The 24335-nt window shown below is 37.5% G+C and overlaps 1 protein-coding gene across 3 annotated transcripts in view; it reads left to right on the top strand.

Moving 5' to 3' along the window:
• Positions 1 to 24084, top strand: part of LOC150076109 (lipoma-preferred partner-like) — a 76704-nt gene extending 52620 nt beyond the window's left edge. For all 3 annotated transcript variants that reach the window (XM_090387467.1, XM_090387466.1, XM_090387468.1), the window contains exons 5-8: positions 14277 to 14324; positions 17183 to 17313; positions 19798 to 19918; positions 23856 to 24084. In XM_090387467.1, coding sequence (XP_090243593.1) covers positions 14277 to 14324; positions 17183 to 17313; positions 19798 to 19918; positions 23856 to 23984 — 429 coding nt within the window. In that variant the 3' untranslated portion in view covers positions 23985 to 24084. The remainder of the gene's footprint in view (positions 1 to 14276; positions 14325 to 17182; positions 17314 to 19797; positions 19919 to 23855) is intronic.
• Positions 24085 to 24335: the final 251 nt, after the last annotated feature.

The following is a 24335-nucleotide window of genomic DNA, read 5'->3' as shown; positions in this document are numbered from 1 at the left end:
GACTAGTTAATCTATTAACTAAATAGATTAACTAGAGTGGCAGGCAGAAGTGAAAGTGATTTTTGCACAGCTTCTATTGGAACATGCAACACCCTGGAAAGCAAGATGTCAGGACCTGCTGTGGTTCATCATAGAACAAGTAAATACATGGGCTGTGTTAGGGTAATGAAGAGTAAGAATATGTACATGTGTACTTGCATGTACACCTGAGCATTATAAATAAATCTTATGAATTTGAAGTACTGATGAAGTCATCAAATGGCTGAATGGTGCCACTCAAACATAAGCGATACTGAATTTGAATATGGGAGTACATTGTATACATGAAGGATGGAGCGGTTGTGCTCTTAGTTTAGAAGTATATTAAATCTAAAGCAGTGCATCCATACAACATGGGAGACCAGTGCAATGTTGTGTCAGTTTGGTGTGATATAAGAAGTGGGAAAACAAAACTGAGAGTAGTAGTGTGTTATAGGTCTAATGACTCTGAGGAGTACACAAACAGCTATACAAAGAAATAGTGGGTCAAGTAAATCGGAATGTCTCATAATGGGGGATTTTAACTTTCCAGGTGTTGACTGGAATTTGTGGGTTGGTCATTCACACACTAGCAAGGATTTTGTAGATTTCTTGGATGACTGTTTTCTACAGTACAAGACAGGCAACAAGAGGAAGCAGTACTCTTGTTCTGGTTATCAGCAGTGATTCTTCATGCATTAAGAATCTGCAGGTAAAAAAACCACTGGATGGCAGCAATCACATTGTACTAATGTGAAATTTAATTTGTCTTTGCTTTCATAAGGATGATTAGTAGTTTCAGACAGTTTTTAAATTCTGTGCAGTGGAACCAACTGATGATGTTACCAACAGCAAATTCTAAATGGGAAGCAGTCAGGGAAATAATCATAGAAGCTACTAGGCTTTTCATAACAATGAAGAAATACTGTTCAAGGCTTAGACCTAAATGGACGTCAGAATTATTGAGATACATGGCAAAGAAGAAACGTGCATGGGATGCATATAAATTATCAGGTGCTACAGAAGCCTATGGTATATATAAATTAGTCTGCAATCAAGCCACAAAGGAGGTTAGGTAAGCTAAGGCAAATTATGAGAAGTCTATGCTTATATTAACAGTAGAAGAAAGGGATTGAATCATATTGGGCCACTTGATGTCAATAGGTTAACCGTTGATGACCTTGCTCTGGTTGCTGACAATTTTTAAAAGGGTGTTTTGTATCTACATTCACACAAGGAATTCTTTAAAGGAGGAGATGCCAGAAGTTTATCAAACTCTAAAGGGGAGCTAAATGACTTTGTGATAACTGAAAGGAAATTGGAAGAGAAATTGTTTAAACTGAACATTAAAAAGGCATCTAGAGTGGATGAAATCTATCCAATTATATTAAAGGAGACAGCAAAAGAGGTAAGCAAACCCTTAATCATAATTATGAGAGCATCCTTGGACTCAGGTGTGGTCCCTATGGACTGGAGATGTGCAAATGTATCCCCATTCATAAAGGGGGATCTAAAGGTGTCATAAATAATTACAGCCCTGTTAGCTTAATGTCTGTTCCAGGGAAAATAATGGCGCCCCTGGTTAAAGAATTAATGCAGCACTATCTGGACAGGAATGCAATTATACTTGGTTCACAGCATGGATTAGTTAAGGGGTGGTATGGTCTAATCAAGCTGATATGTTACTATGATGCAGTGACCAAGTAACTGGATGCAAAAACTAATTTTAATATCATATACTTGGATTTCAGGAAGGCTTTTGATAGTGTTGCACATAAAAGACTGCTGTACTAACTGGAGCAATGTGACATTAAGATTAAGTTACAGCTATGGATAAAGGGATAGTTAAATGGAAAAAGACAGAGAGTGCTTATCAATGGGCACTGCTCTTCATGGACTCATTATTAGTAGAGTCCCAAAGGGTTCAATGTGGATCCACTGTTGTTTTCAATATTTATTAATGATATTGAAGAAGGTATATTAGGCTTAATGTCTAAGTTTGCATATAATAATACAAAGATTGGCAGGTTGGTTGATGACAGCCATCAGGGTGAGATACTGCAACAAGATCTAGTAAAATTAGGTCGATGAGCAGAGAAATGGCAATTGAAGTATAACATTGACAAATGCAAGGCACTTGCACATGGGTAGCAGTAACCCCATTGTATACAGGTATGCAGACTTCACTTTAGGAAGGATGGTGGGTCTGCTACAACAGGTGCAGAATAGGGCAGCCAGATTGGTGAAGGGAACAGAAGGGCGCTCTTACCTAGAAATACTTTAGTTCTGCAAATTGCAGTGTCTGGAAACTAGGCAACTGCAAGGAGATTTGATTGAGGTGTTTGAGGCCCTGAATGGTTGAGTAAGGCTAAATGTTAATGGCATTCTTTCTCTGAGACTACACAGTGAGGGGCCATAAATTCAAGTTATTACAAAGGGTACTAGGAAAGTTTTGCAATACAGCTTTGTTTATTTAATTTTTTCAAAGTAATTTCCTCTACATTCAATACACCTCTCCATCCTCCGAAACCAATCTTTAAACCAGTTCTGCCAAGTTTCACTAGGGAGTAAAGCACACTCGTTGTCCCAAGCCCGTAGAAGGTCCTCATCACTGGAAAACCGCCTCCCTTTTAGCTTCATTTTCACATGCGGGAACAGTGCAAAGTCGCAGGGAGCAAGGTCTGGACTGTAGGGAGGGTGCTCGAGAAGTTTCAGTCCTGTCCTGGTCAAATATTCGGTGCAGGCTTTGGCGCGGTGAGCTGGAGCATTTTCATGATGGAGGTACCAGGTGTCCATTCTTGACTTTGGCCGCAGGTTCTTCATAGATCCAATGACTTTAGGCAGGCATTGTTCAGTATACCACTTAGCTGTGACTGTCTTCTGCGTGTCCAAAACGACACGTTCCACAATTCCACTCGATTTGAAAAATACAGCTATCATTTTCTTCTTTACAGATCGGGATTTTCTGACAATTACGGGTGTGTTGTCATCATCAAAGACCCAAACTTTGTTTTGAGCCTTGGTCGGCAGATCGTAATAGTACAGCCAAGTCCCGTCACCTGTCACGATGTTGTTCACATACCGAGATTGTCCCTTATCAAACTTTTTTAACATCTCCCGGCACCAAGTCACACGTCGTGTCATCTGCTCTTCAGTCAGTTGATGCGGCACCCAGAGAGAACAAAGTTTCTTCACGTGCAAATGATCTTGCAGAATCGAACGAATTGCTGGTGCATTTAGGCCCAAAGTATCCTCTATCTGTTGGTAGGTCACTCGCCTGTTTTCGTCAAGCATTTTCCTCACTAACGTTTTCCTCCGTAACTGACGTTCGTGGCCTTCCCGGACTCTCAGTAAGTACAGAGTACAGAGAAGAGCAACGAGACCAGTGAGGGGAACAAAGGAGAGTGCTCCTACCAAGAAAGGCTTAAGTTGTATAAATATAACAGTGGACCCAACACTGAACCCTGAGGGACTCCACTAATAACATTAGTCCACGAAGAGCAGTGCCCATTGATTACCATTCTGTCTTCTCCCACTCAACCATCCCTTTATCCATAGCAGCAGTTTGCCTCCAGTGCCACACTGCTCCAATTTGTGCAGCAGTTTTCTTGCATCATTTGCCACTACTACTACTATTTGCAGATAGGAAACATTTCTTAGTAAGAGAACCCATGTTCCCCTCAAACCTTCTTGCCCTTCTCTGTACCTATTCCAGCAGCCTTTCACCCTTGCTTAAATGAGGCCTCCAGACCTGTATGCAGTACAATGGCTTAACTGTTGCCTTGTATAACAGGATAATCACCTCCTTATCCCTGCTAGTAAAGCTCCTATATATCAGTGACAAAACCCCATGTGCTGTCCTGGCAGCAACACAATTACCTATAGGTCTTTTTCATTTTCCATTATCTGACTGTAGTATCACACAGTTGGTATGTTTATCTGGAATTACTGCTGCCCATTTGAAGTACCTTGCATTTTTCAGTGTTATAATTCAGCTAGCATTTCAAGTCCATGAGCTAGAAATGGCAGTTGAAACTGTCATTTGCTGAAACAATTGAAAACTGTTTGCAGATATGACACGTTTCTTAGTAAGAACACCCATATGTTCCCCTTATATCTTGTTGCCCTTCTCTGCACCTATTCCTGCAGCCACTGTCAGTAACCACCCTGCCTTTGTATCATCTTCAAACTTAAATGTTAAGTCTGATATTCCTTCCTCAGTATCATTAATAGACAGAAAAAAACAATGGACTCAGCATCAAATCCTAGAGGACTCTGCTAATAACATTATTCCATGAAAAGCAGTATCTATTGTTAAACACTCTCTGTCTTCTCCCACTCAACCATCCCTTGATTAGCATTAGCAAGAGCACATGATGCAAGAAAGCAAGCTTATATAGCATCAGCCAATCCCCCCTTATTTCACCCATTCCCTCGCCCCAAATGTTTGTCAAGTTCTGCCTTGAATCTACTTAAGCTATCAACTTCTACAACAACAGATGGAGTTTGTTCCAGCAATCAACCATCCGCTGGCTAAAGGCAAACTTCCGCACATCTATTCTACAACCGTCCTTCCTCAATTTGAATTTATGTCCTCTCAGGTGATTATTCTGAGCAAGAGGAAGAATCCCATCAGCATTGAGCATGCTCAATGCTAATGGGATTGCATACTCAATGCTGACGCTTTATACACCTCAATCAGATCACCTTGCAGGTGCCTAGTCTCCAGACACTAATTTGCAAAAGTAAAGCCTTTCTTCGTAAGAGCAACCCTTTGTTCTGTTCACTAATCTTGTTGCCCCTTCTCTGTACTCATTCCAACAGCTCTATATCCTTCTTAAAAATGAGGCCTCCAGACCTGTATACAGTACTCAAGGTGCAGCCTGACCATTGCCCTTATACAAGGGGATAATCACCTCCTTATCCCTGCTAGAAAAATTCCTGTATATCATTGACAAGACACCATGAGCTACTCTTGCAGACTGTCTGCAGTGCTCAGAAAACATCATATCTGCCTGCACAATTACCCCCAGGTCCTTTTCATTCTCTACCACTGTCAGTGTGGTACCACAGAGTTGATACGTTACTCTGGGATTACTGCTTCCTATATGTAGTACTTTACATTTGTCAAGTTAAACTTCATTTGCCACCTCTCAGCCCATCTGCTCAATTTTTCTAGATCCTGTTGCAGCAGTGTACTGTCATTAGTGTCATTAACAACCCTGCCAACCTTCGTATCGTCTGCAAACTTGAACATTATGCCTGGTATACCATCATCAATATCATTTATAAATACAGAAAACAACAGTGGACCCAACACTGAACCCTGAGGGACTCCACTAATAACATTAGTCCACGAAGAGCAGTGTCCATTGATTACCATTCTGTCTTCTCCCACTCAACCATCCCTTTATCCATAGCAGCAGTTTGCCTCCAGTGCCACACTGCTCCAATTTGTGCAGCAGTTTGCCTCCAGTGCCACACTGCTCCAATTTGTGCAGCAGTCTTCCATATTTGCAACAGTATTGAAGGCCTTTCTAAGATCCAAATATATGACATCAAAGTTATTCCCTGCATCTAGTTCCTTTGTGACTACATCATAGTATCCAATAAAATTAGTCAGACAAGACTTCCCCTTAACAAACCCATGCTGTGTCTGAGCTATAACTGAAGTCTTGTCTAGATGATCCTGCAGTGCTTCTTTAACCAGTACCTCCATTAATTTCCATAGAACAGAAGTTACACTAACAGGTCTGTAAGTACTTGTGTCTCCCTTTGATCCTCCTTTGTGGATTGGGGTCACATTTGCATTTCTCCAGTCCATGGGTACCTCCCCTGAGTCCAGGGAAGCTCTAATAATAATGGCTAAGGTTTTGCTTACTTCCTTTGCCCCCTCCTTTAATATAACTAGATAGATTTCATCCATCCCAGGTGCCTTTCTTATGTTTTCCTTCAACAATTTCTCCTCCACTTTACTCTTAGTTATAACAAGATTATCTAGCTTACTGCCAGAGTTGAATACACCTCTGGCATACCCCTCTTTGAATAACTCCTCATGTGAATGTAGATGCAAAATATCCATTTATTTTGTTAGCTACCTGAGCAGGATCATCAACAGTTGAACCATCGATATCAAGTGGACCAATCTGATTCATCCCCTTCCTTCTAGAGTGGCGCCTCCATAGCCAGGTGGGCAGGAGCAGCAGTGGGTAGCACACGCTTCTTGATTAGACCTGGGTTCGAGCCCGTGACCACCAAATACGAAGGTTGCGGAAAGGTCAGGGAATGACCACTGCATATCCCCGAAGCAATATGGCCTTAGTTGCCAATGCTCCTAAAAACCAAATAACAAACAATCCTTCTAGAGTTTACATAAGTAAAGAACTCTACTGTTTTTCTTTGCATCCTTTTCAAAGATTTCTCATAATCTGCCTTCGCCTGTCAAACCTCCTTTGTAACCTGGTTACAGACCAGCTTATATCTATCATAGGCTTTTCTGTCACATGTTAATTTATATGTATCCCATGCATTTTTTTACTCTGTCACATATCTAATTAGTTCATCTGACATCCATTTAGGCCTAAATCTTGAACAATATTTCTTTGTTGGAATGAAAAGCCTAGTAGCTTCCAAGATTAATTCTTTGAATGGTTCCCATTTTGAATTTGCTGTTGGTAACATCAGTTGTTTCCACCGTATAGAATTTAAATACTGTCTCAGACCATGTAGTCACCTTTACGAAAGCAAAAACCCTTCCGTATGCCCTTGATGGTAGTTATCCCTTTGAGTAAGTCCCACTTCAGCACACTGTGATCACTGCCACCAAGTGGTTTTTTTTTCCTGCAGATTTTTGATGCATGAAGAATCGCTACTGATAATCAGATCAAGAGTATTACTCCCTCTAGTTGATTCCCCGAACATGCTGCTGTAGAAATCAATCATCTGATAAATCCACAAAAGCCTTGCTAGCGTGTGAGTGACCAACCCAAAAATTCATGTCAATCTCTGGGAAATTAAAATCCCCCATTATAAGACACTGATTCTATCTGGCCTACTCTATTTCTCTGCACAATTGCTCATTATACTCATCAGATTCATTAGGCCTATAACACACACCTACTCTCATTTTTCCTTTCCCAGTGCTTATGTCACACCAAACAGACTCAACATTGCATTGTCCACCAACATCAATTGGATGCAGTTCCTTAGATTTTATGTGTTTCTTAACTAACAGCATAACCCCTCCTCCCTTTCTGTCCTGTCTAGCCTTTCTGTACACATTGTACTCCCCAAATTCCAGTTCTGCACTGCTTATGTCTGTGTGACACCATGTCTCTGATATCCCAACAATATCTGCCTTTGATGTCTTGACTAGCACTTCAAGCTCATCGAATTTATTAACTAACTATACTCCTAGCATTGGTGTACATGCACTTGTTTCTACTGTTAGTTACCCTAACACAGCCCATGTATTTACTTGTTCCCCTATGACTCCCAGCAGTCCTGAAAATTCCCATTGCCTTGCTTTCCAGGCTGCTGCTCAATTGCATTTCAATAGAAGTAGTGCAAGAATCACTTTTACCTCTGCCAGCGGCTACTGTTAATCTATTAGTCCGTGTATCTCCCCAAGCTAGCAGTTTTTCGACCCATCTGACTCTGCCTCGATAGCATGCAAATATTCTTGCACCTTTATCCATGGCAGTAACCACTTGTTACTGCCATGGATAAAGTCCATACTCCAATTTGTATGGCAGGCTTTTATGTGAAACAGTATTAAAAGCATTCCTGAAATCCAAGTATATAATATCAAATTATATTTTAAAAATAATCAAAAAAATTTGATTATTTTTCCTGGAACAGAAATTCGTGGATCTGAAATTACTCATGTCACTGTTTTTTTATCCCCTTTTTGAATTGGCTTTACATTTCCACATCTCCAGTCTGCAGGGACCTCTTCTGAGTCCAAAGATGCTCTCATAATTATAACTAAGGGGTTGCTTACCTCCTTTAATATAATTGGATAGATCCCATTCACCACAGATACTTTTTTTTTATGTTTAACTTCAACAATTACGTTTCCACTTTCCTTTTTGTAATAGCAAAATCATTTAGCTCCCTATTAGAGTTTAATAAATTTCTAAATCTCCTTCCCTAAAGAATTCATGTGTGAATTTAGATGCAAAATACCTATTTGCCAGCAACCTGAGCAGGATCATCAACTATCAGTGGACCAATGTGATTCAACCCCTTCCTTCCTTCCTTCCTTCTATTGTTAATATAAGTGAAGAAGTATTTACTCTTTTTCTTTGCAGCCTTTGCTGAAGACATCTCATAATCTGTCTTTGCTTGCCTAACCTCCTTTGTGACTTGATTGTGGTTCTAGTTTATATCTGCAATAGGCTTCTATATTCTCTGATAACACTAGCCAACAAAAAAAAATTTTGTCATAACTCTGCAATGAATTGTGATGCAATGAAATATGTGATTCTGGGGGAAATAAATGCACTGATTCCAAAAATCGCCATAAAAAGTCTCTATCACATTTACATCAAAAGATGTACATTTGAATGTTAAAATAAAGGGATATATATGTATAATTCAAGTTTGTAATACAAGTTTAAAAAAATATATGTTCTCTATGACTCATTTAACTTTGGAAAAAATATAAATCATTGTGAAATAGTTATATTTCAATAATATATAATCAATATACCTGTAATTGTCCTTTAAAATGTTTGCTACTAAGGGATTTTCTCTTGTATTCCTTCTTACTCTCCCTCACAAGGAACCAGCAGTAATTCCTCCCATCATTACAGTATCCCAGCGACCTTGGTACTGATTTTCCATCGTGGAAGTATCTTGATGAAATCGTTCCCCTTGTTCATCACTCATATCTCCCAGATTTTCGTGGAAAAATTCAAGATAGGAGTGAAGAAAATGAATTTTCAATGACATTCAACACCCTATTTTTGTAGCACTTGACTAAATTAGACACCAACATGTCATAGCTTTCTTCTTATCTATTACACAAAAAACCATGTACTATCACCTTAAATGATTGCCAAGCTGCCAATTCAACCTCCTTTAACTGAGTTTTAAACACAGTTGGTATCGACTTTCAGGAGTTTCCTAATTTGGGGTCCTATGAAAATTCCTTCCTTAAGTTTGGCATGCTAAACAACCTACAAGTGAAAATGAAAATAGACTGCACTTTTGGGAACGACTCGTCAAACGGAAAAGGACTATGATTTTGGGATGCCGGAATATTCAAGGCCTTTCAACTAAAGAAGAAACTTTCTTCCGGATGAACTGCAAAAATTCAAGTTAGACATCGTCGTGTTATCAGAGACAAAGAAAAAGGGATGTGGAGAGGAAATAATGGGAGAATACTACCTTTTTTGGAGTGGAGTCGATAAGAATGAAAGAGGCAAGAGCAGGAGTTTCTATTGCTGTTAAAAAGAAATTGAGACACAACATCAAAAACTGGCAATTTATTAATGAAAGAATGATCTCATTGGAACTGAAAATGTATGGGAGAGAAATATGTATTTTGGGAATATATGCCCGACTAATGACACCACCAATAGCTTGAAGGATGAATTTTTGGGAGGATCTGAGAGAACTAATAGAAAAAATTCCTAAGAACAAAGAGATATTTCTAATGGGAGATTTCAATGCAAGAGTAGGAACTGAACAAAATAGCAAAGTTATTGGAAGATTTGGAGAGAAAGAGAGGAACGACAAGGGAGATAGACTATGCAATCTTTGTGAACAGTTCGACTTGAGAATAAACAACACATTTTTCCAACACAAGGATATCCATAAATATGGTCACAGGAGACAAGACAAATTAGATCAGTTATAGATTACATTATTTCAAAACATTCGGGGACATATGTATTGAAAGATGTCAGTTTATAGAGGAGCTGAATGTGAATCTGACCATTTTCTTGTTTAAAACAACACTGAGGTGGAACTGGATTAAGAAAATATGTGTGGACAACCAACAATGCAGGGAAGGAGAAATGCTACAAGTGGATCAATTTAACGTTGCCCTTCTCCAGGACGACAGCATTAGAAACAACTTCACCCAGAGATTGGATGCTGCAATTAACATAGAGATAAAAGGTAATACTGAAGAAATCTACGAATATTTAAAAAATACTGTTAAAAAAATAGCTCATGAAATCCTAGGCAAAAAGAAGAGCCAAGGACCAAAAACGACCTGTATTATAGAGAAGGTAAGAGCTACTGTAGAGGAAAAGAAACTTGCATATCAGAAATGGCTGGGTGATAGGAATGATGCATATAGGAACATTTATGTTGAAAAAAAGAAAATAGCCAATCAGTTGGTAGTAGAAGCGAAAAATGAAGAATGGGAAAGGAAATGTGCAACTATTAATAGCAAATTGGGCTTCAAGCAATCAGCGAATCGTGGAAGGTCCTTAAGAAAACAGAATAAACACAATGCTGGTTTGCAATTAATACCTTTAAAAGACTTGGACAGAGTACTATAAAGGACTTTTAAAAGAAGACTGGGAAGAGTTCAAGATGATGGAGGATTTTGGTGTAGAAGACTCGGGTTTAAAAGTTTGTTAGGGAAGTGGAACTCCTGCTAAAGGAAGGAAGGAATGGCAAATCACCTGGACCTGGAGGAGTTTACATGGAACTTCTGAAATATGGAGGAAGAGGAGTGGCTGTTCTGATACAAAAACTGTTAAATAGTATACTGAGAGGAGAAGAAATACCAAAAGAAATGATAACAGGATATATTACATCAATTTATAAGAAGGGCGATCGGAAAATCTGTTCAAATTACAAGGAATATGCGTCCTGAACCCGCTCTTAAAGATCCTTGGAAAATGGATCAGGAACCATTTAGAAGCCCCGAATCGAGGTATCGGGAGAACAAAGTGGTTTTTCAGCCGGGAGGTCATGTATAGACCATATCTCAACAGTATACGACAGATCCTTGAAAAATGCCAATCAAAAGGGAAAAAAAATCTTTATGATTTTCGTTGACCTTGAAAAGGCATATGACAGTGTTCTAAGAAAACTCTTATGGGAAGCACTGAAAGAGGCAAATATTTTATGGACAACTGATTAACATTATTAAGGCAATTTCCAGGAATAATAGATGCAGAATTAAAGTGGGATCAGCTTTGTCACCTGAATTCCACACTTTAAAAGGCTTATTACAAGGTTGTTGCATGTCACCAACACTTTTCAAAATTTATATCGACATCCTGGTCAAAAAAATGTAATAAAATGGGATTGCCGATTAATAAGAACACCTATATTCACAATTTACTTTTTGCAGATGATCAGGGTGGTGATAGCACAAGACTTAGAAGATGCAAAGTATGCTTGTCATCAATTGTTTGAGGAATTTAAACAATGGGGCCTACAAATCTATTTTAGCAAGACTGAAATGTTGTCTTCAGGGCCAGGACACGTTCTAAATATTGCAGGTTTTAAAATAAAACAAGTTGATAAATTCAAATATTTGGGATCAATCTTACAAAGTGATGGATCATCCCAAGCAGAGATCAATAAGAGAATTGCAGATGGCAGAAAGGCTATCGGCATGTTAAACTCTGTTCTGTGGAGCAAAAATATCCTAAATAAAACAAAGAAACTTTTATATTTCAAACGATTGTACAAAGTCTTCTATTGTACGGAGCGGAAACCTGGACATTGAATAGGCGAGCAGAAAACAAATTGCTCTCCACAGAAATGGATTTTTGGAGATGCTCAGCAGGAACTTCTAGAAGAGACAGAAAATGGAATGAAGACATAAGGGAAAAAATGGAAGTGAAAAAGACTATTATTGACGCCATCAAAGAAAAGTGTCTAACATGGTATGGACATGTAAAACAGATGCAAGAAAACAGATATCCAAAGGCTATCCTGGAATGGATACCTCCTGGAAGAAGAAGAGGTAGACCTAAGAGGACATGGATGGATGGAGTACAGGAGTGCATGACAGCCCGAGGGTTAACCGACAAAGACACGTTGAACTGCACTTTATGGCGTGAAAAAAATTCCTAACAAGAAATAACTTGTAGGCTGAGGAAACCCATTGTAAATGGAAACACTCCTCTTGAAGAAGTTTGGCATATGTTAAATTAGAAAGTATGCAAATCCATTACCTTCTTTATCTAGTCCCTTCACAAAATTTTTCATCCACCCAAGTTTGATGTGCAGGGATGGAAGAAGAACCTTGTTTGATTGCACTAAAGGAATATATTTTACATTACATTGTCCTGGTATAAACTCATCCTACTTGTTCCAATGTTGCACAACATAATGTTCTTCTGTCGCATGGCTGTCCCACAAACACAAAACACATTTTGTGAAATCCCTCCTGCAAACAACAAGCAAACCTTAAAATCACTTAAGATAATCCTGGTATTTTATAGCATGTAAAACCTTAGAATGCTTTCATGACTTTCTTTAAGTCCAACTGAATGAAATACAGGAACTGATGGAAATTCATTGCCATTATGAAGCAAAACTGCTCTTAAACTTAATTTTGAGGCATCTGTGAGTAAGTGCCAAAGTTTCAAACCAAATCATTCAACTCATCTTGTTTGATTAAATGTACCTCACTACCTGAACCTACTGGCTGATAGTTGACATCTTGTGAAGTGGTAGGAGAGCCACACCCCCCTGCTCTTGAGGAGTTTTGGAGGATAGATTTACAACCTTGAGAACATGTCACTATCAGTTAATACTTGGAAAACATTGGCACAGCCTACAAAAAATCCTCACCAAAAACACTAAGTGTGCTCTCTTCAAATTATAAATTGTTGCATTGGAATTTGAACCTAAGAACCATAGGTAGAAGTCTGATTATGTTTATCACAAGAAAACCGAGGCCAGAATCGATTGCTAAAATTAAGAGAATTAGCTTATATCTGTTAAAATAAATCAGCATGTCATACATTAATGGCTAGATTATGCAAAATTGGCATATTTTGGTAAAACAGTTAACTTCCTCTATATTTAATAACTGTGATGTGATGTGAAACTGGTATGGTGATTTTCGAAATCTACGCATAAAAATTGGTTAAAACAGCATTTAAGTTCTTGGAGGTAAAAATCGTGTTGGCTAATGTAATTTATGTGCATCCCATTCATTTTTCTTCTCTGCCACAAGTCTCATTAGTTCTTCTGACATCCATTTAGAGCTAAACCTTACACAGTATTTCTTAGTTGGTTTGAAAAGCTTAGTAGCTTCTATAATTATTTCCCTGAATGCTTCCCATTTAGAATTTACTTTTAAAAACTGTCTGAAACTATTATAGTCACCTTTATGAAAGCAAAAGCCCTTCCCTTTACTCCTGATGGTAGTTACTTCTTTAAATAAATCCCTTATTGTCTGATTTGGAAAGATACTGCATTATCTTTCTCCCACATATAGCGTGTCATTTTATGCAATGCATAATTTTCTACAGCTGTTGTTCTGTGTTATTAGCAGAGCATTTTTTGTGCCAGAGAATACCAGAATGAAATTCTGGAAGTTAAAAAGAAATAAAGTCATACATTTAAAACAAAAAAAATTTACTGTTTCCAGCATCTCTTCATCCTTCCTAAAATGAGGCCTCCAGACCTGTATGCAATACTCAAGATGTAGCCTGACCATTGTCTTATGGAATGGAATAATCAACTCTGGTCCTTTTAATCAAATTCCTGTATATCAATTACAGAATCCTGAGTTTTCCCTAGCAGCCTATCTGCACTGCTGAGATAACTTCATGTCAGACTGTACACTCACACCCAGGTCTTTTTCATTCTGCATTATCTTGAATGTAGTACCAATTGATATGCTATCCTGGGATTATTGCTACCCATATTCCTGTGATTAACTATCTTGCCAACCTTTGTATCATCAGCAAAAACTTAATAAATGTTGAAAACAACAAGGGGCATAGCATTGAACCTCCTTCCCTGAGGGACTCCATTAATGACATTAGTTCAAGAAGAGCAGTGTCCATATTTAAATTAAATAACCAGAACATAATCCTCATCCTGTCTTCTTTTTGTACACAATGTACTCGCCTTATTCAAATTCTGCATCATCTGTGTCTGAGTGATATCATGTTTCTTATATCCTTGAGGTCTGCATTTCATGACTTCAAATTTATTTTCTATTTAGAATTATTACAGAATTAAGATTTTATTACTGAAGTAAAATCACAATGTGCAATAACTTACACTGAATGCTTTACTTAAGATTTTTTTGTTTGCTTTAGAATATGCTGGAAAAGTGTGCTGCTTGTGGAAGACCTATTCTAGACAAGGTAAAGTGATTCTTTATTTTAAATAAATATCAAGCTTTTAAATGCTTAATTTTAATATACGATTTAGAGATTTAAGAGGTCGAAAGCTAATTTGTTTGCATGTATACGTAGATTGCTTTGTTGCTTGGACTATAGGGTGGTTTTTAATAATTATTGTGCAGTAGAACATCATTATATTGTGAAGGAATGGCCCATCAGAGAAGAATACAGTAATACCCCGACTTACGCTACCCCGACTTACGCGAACTCGGAGTTACGCGGTTCTTGATTTTTTCGTTTGGCAAAGCTGCCGCCCACTATCTTCAAGGTCGTTTTTCATATGTTATCGATATACGGTGCGACGGCGGAGAATGAGAGCGAAAGATGAACAAAATTCAACTTTGCTGATTTTATGTTTTTTATATCAGTGAAGGGGAAACACATTTCACCATAATAACGTAAAAACCAACACAATTCCAGCTATCGGTATAATCGCAAATGCAATTAGATCGAGTTTACTACCAGTTTATAACAGATTTCACTAGCAGAAACGCAACTGGATTTTTATGGTAGTAACCCCTAGAAATGTGGGGTGTTAATAGTGTATCTCTGCCTTTATGGTGTTGTTTATTCAGTTGCTACATGCGCGCAGCTTTGTTTATGGGTATCAAGCGTGCCTCCTCGTTTTGTAATTGCGCTTTATTCCCTAAAAATTAGTAAAATACTTAATTAAAAGGTGTGAAAAGGAAGCGTACTGGTGAAGACACTGCAGATTCAGAGAGAAAAAGAAAAGCAATTATCGATAAACAGAGGCGGACTGGGTCAAAAATTCTTACCAGGGAAAATTTATAGTGGCCTCATACTATGGTTTATGGCCAAAATCACACTGGCCCACTGGGGTTACACTGGCCCTTATGGCCAGTCCGCCTCTGTCGATAGAGAAAAAATATGAAATTGTGAAACACTTTGAGCGAAATGAAAGACCATGTGATATTGCATGTGCTACAGGCCTAAATGAAGCAACGGCGAAAAGCACATGACAATTGCAAACTTGACAGGTTGAAAATTGAAAAGGGCTCAATTGTAAAGGGCTTAAAAATTTTAGAAAACATAGACTCCAACGAAGAACGCGTTATAGCTACAAAGCAAGGAATAAAAAAAATTATTAGCTTGCTACGAAGAAATTCTGCGTGAAAAAAAGAAGGCGCTGTGTCGTCAGACGAATTTGTTAGATTTTATGAAGCCATCGACATCGAAATAACTTTTTAACGTAAGTCATTTGTTTTTTTTAATACATATTTTGTATTAATATGTATAAAGAACTGCAATTTTATTAATATTTTTCTTCTAAACTAGTGTTTTTGTTAGTCCTTGGTCCCAATTGAGCAAAATTTATATGTATTTATATGCAAAGTTGTACCCCGACTTACGCAAATTCGACTTACGCGATTTTCGTCGGACCCACCTATCGCGTAACTTCGGGGTATTACTGTATGTTCCTGGGGAACTCAACATCAAATGCACACCTTTAGTGAATCCTGAAATGGTGCTTCTCCCACCTTTGCACATTAAGTTGGGTCTCCTGAAAAATTTTGTAAAAGCTTTTGACAAAAATAGTGAAGGTTTCGAGTACTTAAAAAAGCCAGTTTCCAAAAATTAGTGATGTAAAGTTGAAGGAGGGTATATTTGTAGGCCCACAAATTAGATGGCTTTTAAAGGATGAACTCTCTGAAACTAAACTTAATGCCACTGAATTAGCTGCGTAGAAATCCCTTCAGAGCTGTTGTTAGCGAGTTTTTAAATAAAAAAAGTAGAGAACTATAAAGAGTTGATAGAAGAATTGTTCCATAACTATCAAAAGTTAGGATGCCAAATGTCGCTGAAGATACACTTCCTACATTCGTACCAGGACTTCTTTCTGGACAAGTTGGGATCTGTCAGTGACAATTAGGGGGAACGATTCCCCCAAGATATCCACACTGTGGAGCAGCGGTATTAAGGATGATGGGATCCAGCAGTGATGGGTGACTGTTGCTGGTTTCTGATAAGAGAGAACCATTCTGTTCATAAGAGTAAAAAATAACTAAGTAGTAAGATTTCCTATTTTTGCCTCCACTTTTGTTTGTTAATTGCTTATTTAAATCCAAATAGGTTTTAAGTTGTTTAAATATGTTATTTTTTATCCATTTGGAAAATTACTGGTCATCGTTTCTATTTTAAACAATTAATTTACAAGTAGTCGAGTACATTTAGATAAGTAAAAATTCACAATTTTTGGAAGAAAGGAACACGAAGCCATAACTGACGTGCTTCAAACTTTCTACTGTCATTTTCGTTTCCAGCACATGCAATTTAGTCAAAATCAGTTGATTTCATTCATCAAAAAAAAGTTTAAAATTGTTGGCTGTTATTTAGTTCCAATTGTGTGAAAGTAAATTACATAGGAAATACAGTTTTGTTGTTCCAAGTTAATTTTTTATAGAATAAAATTCACTTATGACACCATGTGGTTCATTCAATTTACTTAATTCATCACGAATAACATGTAATGTCCTTTCAGCACATTATTTTCAATATGAAAATTTGTTCCATTAATGTATAGTGTGTACATACTAAAGTACACACTATACATTGATATAATGTTTATCTATAGTATTTTAATTTATAAATAAAAAGCATTTGTACCTTAAATAAGACAAAAAACCTTGTCAGTTCAGGAAGGTCATGGGGAAACTGTCTACTTTTCTACTTCACCTCTTAAAATTTATTACACAAACTACAAAACTAATTAAAAGTATTAATGTATATTTTTGCATCAGCAGTTTTATAGATTCATTTTTAAGCACAGAATAATGTGGGTTTTTTTTTAATGTTTTTAGATTTTACGAGCCTTAGATAAACCCTATCATCCTGCCTGTTTTAAATGCACTACCTGTGGACACTGTCTTGATGGCATTCCTTTTACGTGTGATAAAAACAAGCTTGTGTATTGTGTCAAAGACTATCAAAGGTGAGATATAGAAGTATAGAGAATTAAAAAAAGTTTAAAATGCAAAGAAGCTGAGTTTATAATAAAATACGTATACACCGATGAGCCAAAACATTATGACCACCTACCTAATGATGGGTGGTCCTCCACGTGCAGCCAAAACAGCTTGTACCCGACGAGGCATGGATGCTACAATATTTCTAAATGTCTTGTATCTGGTACCAACACGTAACCAGCAGATCCTTTAACTCCTGTAAGGTCCGTGGTTGAGATGCTGCAGGCCGGAGTTGCTGTTCCAGCACAAACCACAGATGCTCGATGGGATTAATGTGTAGGGAATTTGGAGGCCAGGATAATTCCTGGAAATCTTCCTCATGTTCCGCAAATCAGTCTCGAACAATCCGGGTGGTGTGGCATGCATATTATCCTGCTGAAAGATGGCACTGCCAGAGGGAAAGACCGTTGCCACGAAAGGGTGTACCTGGTCAGCAATGATGTTTAGGTAGGTGGCAGACATCAGAGTGCCCGGCCCACGAATGACTGGAACCAGGGTATCCCAGCAGCACATCGCCCAAAGCATGACACTGCCGCCACCGGCTAGTTTTCGTCCCACGGTGCATCGCTTCCCCAGGTAAATGACGCACATACCTGGTCATCCACGTGGTGCAACAGGAAACAAGATTCATTGGACCAGACGACCTTCTTCCAATCACTCAAGGCCTACAACGGGCACGCGAGCATTGAAAATGCTCGCGTGCCCATTGTAGGTGCTGTCGCTGGTGAACCATGGACACTTGGAGCAGCCCCATTTTCAGTCGGGTTCGACATACTGTGTGTTATGATACATTACTCCCATCACTAGCATTCCAATTACTAGTGAGTTGCGCTAGTCTGTCGTCTGTTGCCACGTGCCATCCAGGATAGCCTTCGCTCACCTCAAGCATTGATGAGCCATGGTCGTCCAACACCTTGCCAGCCATTCGTGGTTTCCCCTCCTCAGACCACTTTTGGTAGGTAGATACTAACCACAAGCCGTGCCATTTCAGATGCTCTGACCCAGTCGTCTGGACATTACAATTTGGCCTTTTTCAAACTTGCTTAAGTCCGCTGACTTTGCCATCTGAAGAACAAGAGTAACACTGATTAACGGAGCTCAGTATCAGGTGTTTTTTATAGTCCCAACCCGTGCCGTAGTTCACCGACAGTTGCTTCAATTTGCATGACTTGTTGGTCATGTTTTGTCTCATTGGTGTATACTTCTTGCCTTTTGAGAATCTTTCCTGACTTTTATCATAACAGGCAAAAAATCTTATTTAATTAATGGGAGATTACTCCATTTTTCACTACAGTAAACTCCCAATTTATAAAATTGTAATGATATAATGGGAGGATACATGCCAAAAAGTCTGTACTGTAGTATACCAATATATGGTATACTACAGTAGTTGCTGTAAGGCTCCAAGGTTACAGAACAATACTAGTGATCAAGCTTCCTCCCCCTCTCCAAAAAAACTTTATTTTTATGGTCTGAAAATATGTGCAACAGGGATCCTGACTACCCAAATCTGGCATTTAATATAGACGTATTATGTTGTGCAATGATAGAAAAAGCAATATAAATGTCAATAAGCTTTAATTAGAAATCTGACAATTTATTTTAAATTTCTTTTCTTGAAATTTTCTGTTGTGGTAATATTATGATATAATGTACTTTACAATATCAGGAAAAGAATTTTCTTAGATTAACAAGAAAATAGCACAACCGTAATCCAGTGATTAGCACGTGTGGTAGTAGATTATGGATTTGAGCATGTTTGCCGCTACAAAAAATGCTTGGCCCACTGTGAATTGTAGTACCAAAAACCTGGCTGCCAGTAATAATTAATTCAGTGTCGTCGGAGTCACAATAAATATGTAAACTCTTCTGGCCTTGGAAAGTTTTGAAAATTAAGCAAAATTTATTTTATTATAACATAGTAGAGGTACTAATTTTACATAAAAAAAAAAAAAAAAAAAAACTGCATTGTATTGTCCAATATAAGTTAATTATACAAATATTGAAAGTATTTCATCCTCATCTATTTTACTTTCAGAAATTCATGTCTTGCAGAGTTCATTAAGTTGAGCAGGAGTTTAGAATATTGAGTGCCTATTGGCTGTAATTTTAGTTACAATGTATGTAACCATTTATTCAGTCTGCAACGACCACTGAATAGTGAACTTAAATTATGAACACTTTTTCTAGTAGGGGTTCAAAGTAATTTTATTTAGAAAACAGCATATTATACATCACTGAATAGTTTTTAATTCTACATTGTGTTTGGACCATGGATGGCAGCACCCCTTCTCCTTTTTCATAGCCCTGCCTTCTTCAGACATTTAATGTTACCTGAACACTATTCCTTACTCCTCTTTTTTGTATATAAGGTATTAATTTTTATTGAAAACAGTTCATAATTCTTTTTTTAGCAGCAGTGACTATAGATTTTATCCCATTTTTCTTAGGAAATATGCTCCACAATGTTTTGGTTGCAAACAGCTAATTGTACCCGATGCCGGCCATGAAGAAGTTAAAAGAATTCTGGCCATGGGTCGCAATTATCACCCAACATGTTATCGGTGTGAAGTAAGTTATATATCCATTTGTGTATGTGTGAAATGATTATTGAAGTTTCTGTACTGTAATTTAAAAAAAAAAGCTATCGGCTAACTTATTTACATCTGTAAACATTTATGACTATCTTGTCCATCTGGTTTTGCAGGCAGCAGGATTGAAACTGCAGGGATAATGCAATAATCTTAATTCTCATTACAGAACAAGCTTGCTTTTGTAACAAGTCACTCTGGTATTGCACTACTTTCAGACAGCTTTAGCTATGTTACAACTTTTAAAAACTGATTTTGCATACTAAAGGGCAGCATACATTGAACATTTTCTTTACAAGATATAACTACAATTAAACAACAACTATTGTTTAGTTCTCTACAACTGTTATCACTAGAGACCAGCTGCTATCTAATGAGAAACCACTTGGTCCTGAAACAGGCCATCATAGCAACCTTATCTTTTAAACAAAATGGCCAGTTAACCTTTGGAGAAGCCATCTGAAAGTAATGGAAAGCTGGACAATTCACTGCAAAGGCAGGTTCTGCCTGCAAGAATTAAGACTATTGCAATACAGTAATACCCCGAAGTTACGCGATAGGCGGGTCCGACGAAAATCGCGTAAGTCGGGGTACAACTTTGCATATAAATACATATAAATTTTGCTTAATTGGGACCAAGGACTAACAAAAACACTAGTTCAGAAGAAAAATATTAATAAAACAAATGACTTACGTTAAAAAGTTATTTCGATGTCGATGGCTTCATAAAATTAACAAATTCATCTGACGACACAGCGCGTTTTTTTCACGCAGAATTTCTTCGTAGCAAGCTAATAATTTTTTTTTATTCCTTGCTTTGTAGCTATAACGCGTTCTTCGTTGGAGTCTATGTTTTCTAAAAATTTTAAGCCCTTTTCAATTTTCAACCTGTCGAGTTTGCAATTGTCATGTGCTTTTCGCCGTTGCTTCATTTAGGCCTGTAGCACGTGCAATATCACATGGTCTTTCATTTCGCTCAAAGCGTTTCACAATTTCATATTTTTTCTCTATCGACAGAGGCGGCTGGCCATAAGCCTTACCGGGGAAACCCCGGTGGGCCAGTGTGATTTTGGCCATAAACCATAGTATGAGGCCACTATAAATTTTCCCGGGTAAGAATTTTTGACCCAGTCCGCCTCTGTTTATCGATAATTGCTTTTATTTTTCTCTCAGAATCTGCAGTCTTCACCAGGACGCTTCCTTTTCACACCTTTTAATTAAGTATTTTACTCATTTTTAGGGAATAAAGCACAATTACAAAACGAGGCACGCTTGATATGCATAAACAAAGCTGCGCGCATGTAGCAACTGAATAAACAACACCATAAAGGCAGAGATACGCTATTAACACCTCACATTTCTAGGGGTTACTACCATAAAACAATAAAAATCCAGTTGCGTTTCTGCTAGTGAAATCTGTTATAAACTGGTAGTAAACTCGATCTAATTGCATTTGTGATTATACCGATAGCTGGAATTGTGTTGGTTTTTACGTTATTATGGTGAAATGTGTTTCCCCTTCACTGATATAAAAAACGTAAAAGCAGCAAAGTTCAATTTTGTTCACCTTTCGCTCTCATTCTCCGCCTTCGCACCGTATATTGATAACATATGAAAAACGACCTTGAAGATAGTGGGCGGCAGCGTTGCCAAACAAAAAAATCAAGAACCGCGTAACTCAGAGTTCGCGTAAGTCGGGGTATTACTGTATCTATGATGTTTAAATCCTACTGCCTGCAAAAATATGAAAGTATAAGACAATCCTACAAGCATATTATAAACCAAGTAATGCCATGCTGCTTTTTTTTTTTTTTTTTTTTTTTTTATGGATTCTTAAAGACAAATGCGATTGCTGATATGAGTACTAGATTATTTTCTTAACCCTTTGTGGTCAATGTTGTGCTGGAGGCAACATTGTAGTTGTAAAATTCCACTTCCAGTCAGGTGTCGTGTCCAGCATGCCCATTCCTCTTCAGAAATCTGAAGAAACATCTGCATTGGCATTGAGAAAAAAAATGGGCTATTCTAAATACAAAAACTTTCACTTCTCTCCCTTTATGAAGTAGCAAAAGGAACAAAATCTCAACAAAACCTCAACATTTTTGATATGCCTGGCCTTCATACAAAAAACATACATGCACACTATGAAGGCATTAACTGATGACATTGAAAACCTTGATGACAACACATTTGCTCAAACAATGGGGGGGGGGGATCCTAGTGGAACAAGGCAATACATGGGCACTATTAGGGTTACTAAGAGTGAAAACAGTTGCCGTTGTATGTTATGTGCACTAATGCTAGGAGCATAGTAAATGAATTTGACGTACTAATCAGATCATCAAAAGACACTGTGGGTTAGGTAAGCTAAGGCAAGATTATGAGGAATCTGGCTACGGATGCAAAGAAAAGTAGCAAGGAATTCTTTGCATGTGTTAACACAGGAAAGAAAGAAAGGGTCGAATCACATTTACCATATATAAACAGCTTCTGTACAGATTGCTGAATGAATATTGTGCATTTGTGTTCACACAAAGTTTTTAGATACAGCATTAGCAGAAATCTAATACAGATTATTTCATAATGAGGTGGACAAGAAATTGCTGCAGCTAAAAGTGAGCAAAGTAGCCCTATGCACTTTCAGTAGAGTAACTGAGTAGTGAAATATATCCAATATTTTGAATCTGATACATGGTGTCAATAATTTGACGCCACGTATCAGATCTCAGTTAATACCCTTCATAGTGTACATGTAAGATTTTTGTATAAATTGGGAACAAGTTACTATTATAATGAGATAGTTAAGTAGTAAGAGACAGAGTGGTTATAAATGGCTACTGCTTGTCATGGACTACAGTGATGAGGACTACTACAGGAGTCAGTTTTGGACACCTGTTTGTAATATACATGTATGTTAATGACAGTAATCAGAGTGTGCTGAAAAGTGCACTAAGGTAGCACCAGTTTCAAGGTAAGTTTATAAGGAAAAAGACCTAGGGGTATTTTGCAGCCTGACATGAAATTTTCTGAGCAATGCAAACAGACCACTACACCAATCCATGGGATTCCATCTGTTAATGATATACAGGAACAAAGTGGTTATCCCATATCCAGATGTGGCCTAAATATCGGGCAATGGTTAGAATACTGCATATAAGTTTGGAAACCTCATTTTAGGAAGAACAGATATGTTAGAAAGGGTGCACAGAAGAGCAACAAGATTAGTGTTGGGGAACAAAAGGATATTCTTACCAAGAAAGACTGGGGTTCCATTAATTGCAATCTCTAGCAATCAAACATCTGCATGACTGACTTAAAGTGTAAGGCTTTAAAAATGGGTTAAATAAAATAAAAACTGATGGTATCTTTATTTTTTCTTAGATGACACATACAAGGGGACATGAATTTAGATCAAAAAAGGATGGTTACAGAATAGATGTACATAAATTTGCATTCAAAGAGTTACTGAATTCTGGAATAAACTTTCACCTTGTATTATGCAAGAGAACAGTTTCAATAAATTTAAAGGTACACAAATTGGCACCAGTGGGAAATTAAGTGGGTATTTTTATTTTTTGGGCTGGTTCTACGTATGTTTTGTTTCCTTGCATCGTGTTGTTACTACTACTATCTTTAGAAATATGGCTTCTATATCTTTATGTATGTGCTGATCTAAAATTAGGTTGTATATACTTTTTTCTGGAACCAAAGTAACCACATCTGTCATATCACTTGTATATTTTTAGTGTTTAAATCCTGTAATGAACCGTGTGTCCTCTTTATGAACAAATGCAATTAATAAAAAATGAACAAATGACAAGGACACAGAATATGGCAAAATAGAATAAAAACTACTTCAATTTGATTATTTTAAAGCCAACTTGAAATTACAGTAATTACATTTTGTACTTTCTTAGATCTGTGGGTTACTACTCTCTTCGCAAGTCGAAGGCCATGGCTGCTATCCACTTGACAGTCAAGCTTTGTGCTTTAAGTGTCATACCCAAAGACGGAGACTTCATACACCAGGAAGCACAAGTCGCTGAATTTCTTACTCCTTTTTTCAAATACTGCTGCATAAAATCGCAAATCTTTATATTTTGAATTTGCAAGGAAGAAATGTATAAATGTGTTCATACATGTCAAGGTTGTGTATTTCTCTAATGAAATAATGTGGTGTTTGCTTTTTTTACTCTTTATATAATTCTTATCCAGTGCCTATAATGCAACTAGAAATTAACTAGTGTATTTCATATTCTAAATATCATTATTGTAAAAAAAAACAAATAAATAATACACTTTATAATATCTACTGTAATTTAAAAGGTAAATATTGATAAGGTTTTTTTTTTTTTTTTGTACACTTTGACCCTCTAAATCAGCTATTTTCCTATACC

Source organism: Mastigoproctus giganteus, chromosome 13 (assembly GCF_048544385.1).
Source record: "Mastigoproctus giganteus isolate SK-2022 chromosome 13, ASM4854438v1, whole genome shotgun sequence".
NCBI lineage: Eukaryota > Metazoa > Arthropoda > Arachnida > Uropygi > Thelyphonidae > Mastigoproctus > Mastigoproctus giganteus.
The sequence above is the reverse complement of the archived record's forward strand: the minus strand, read 5'-3'. Positions and strand labels throughout refer to the sequence as shown.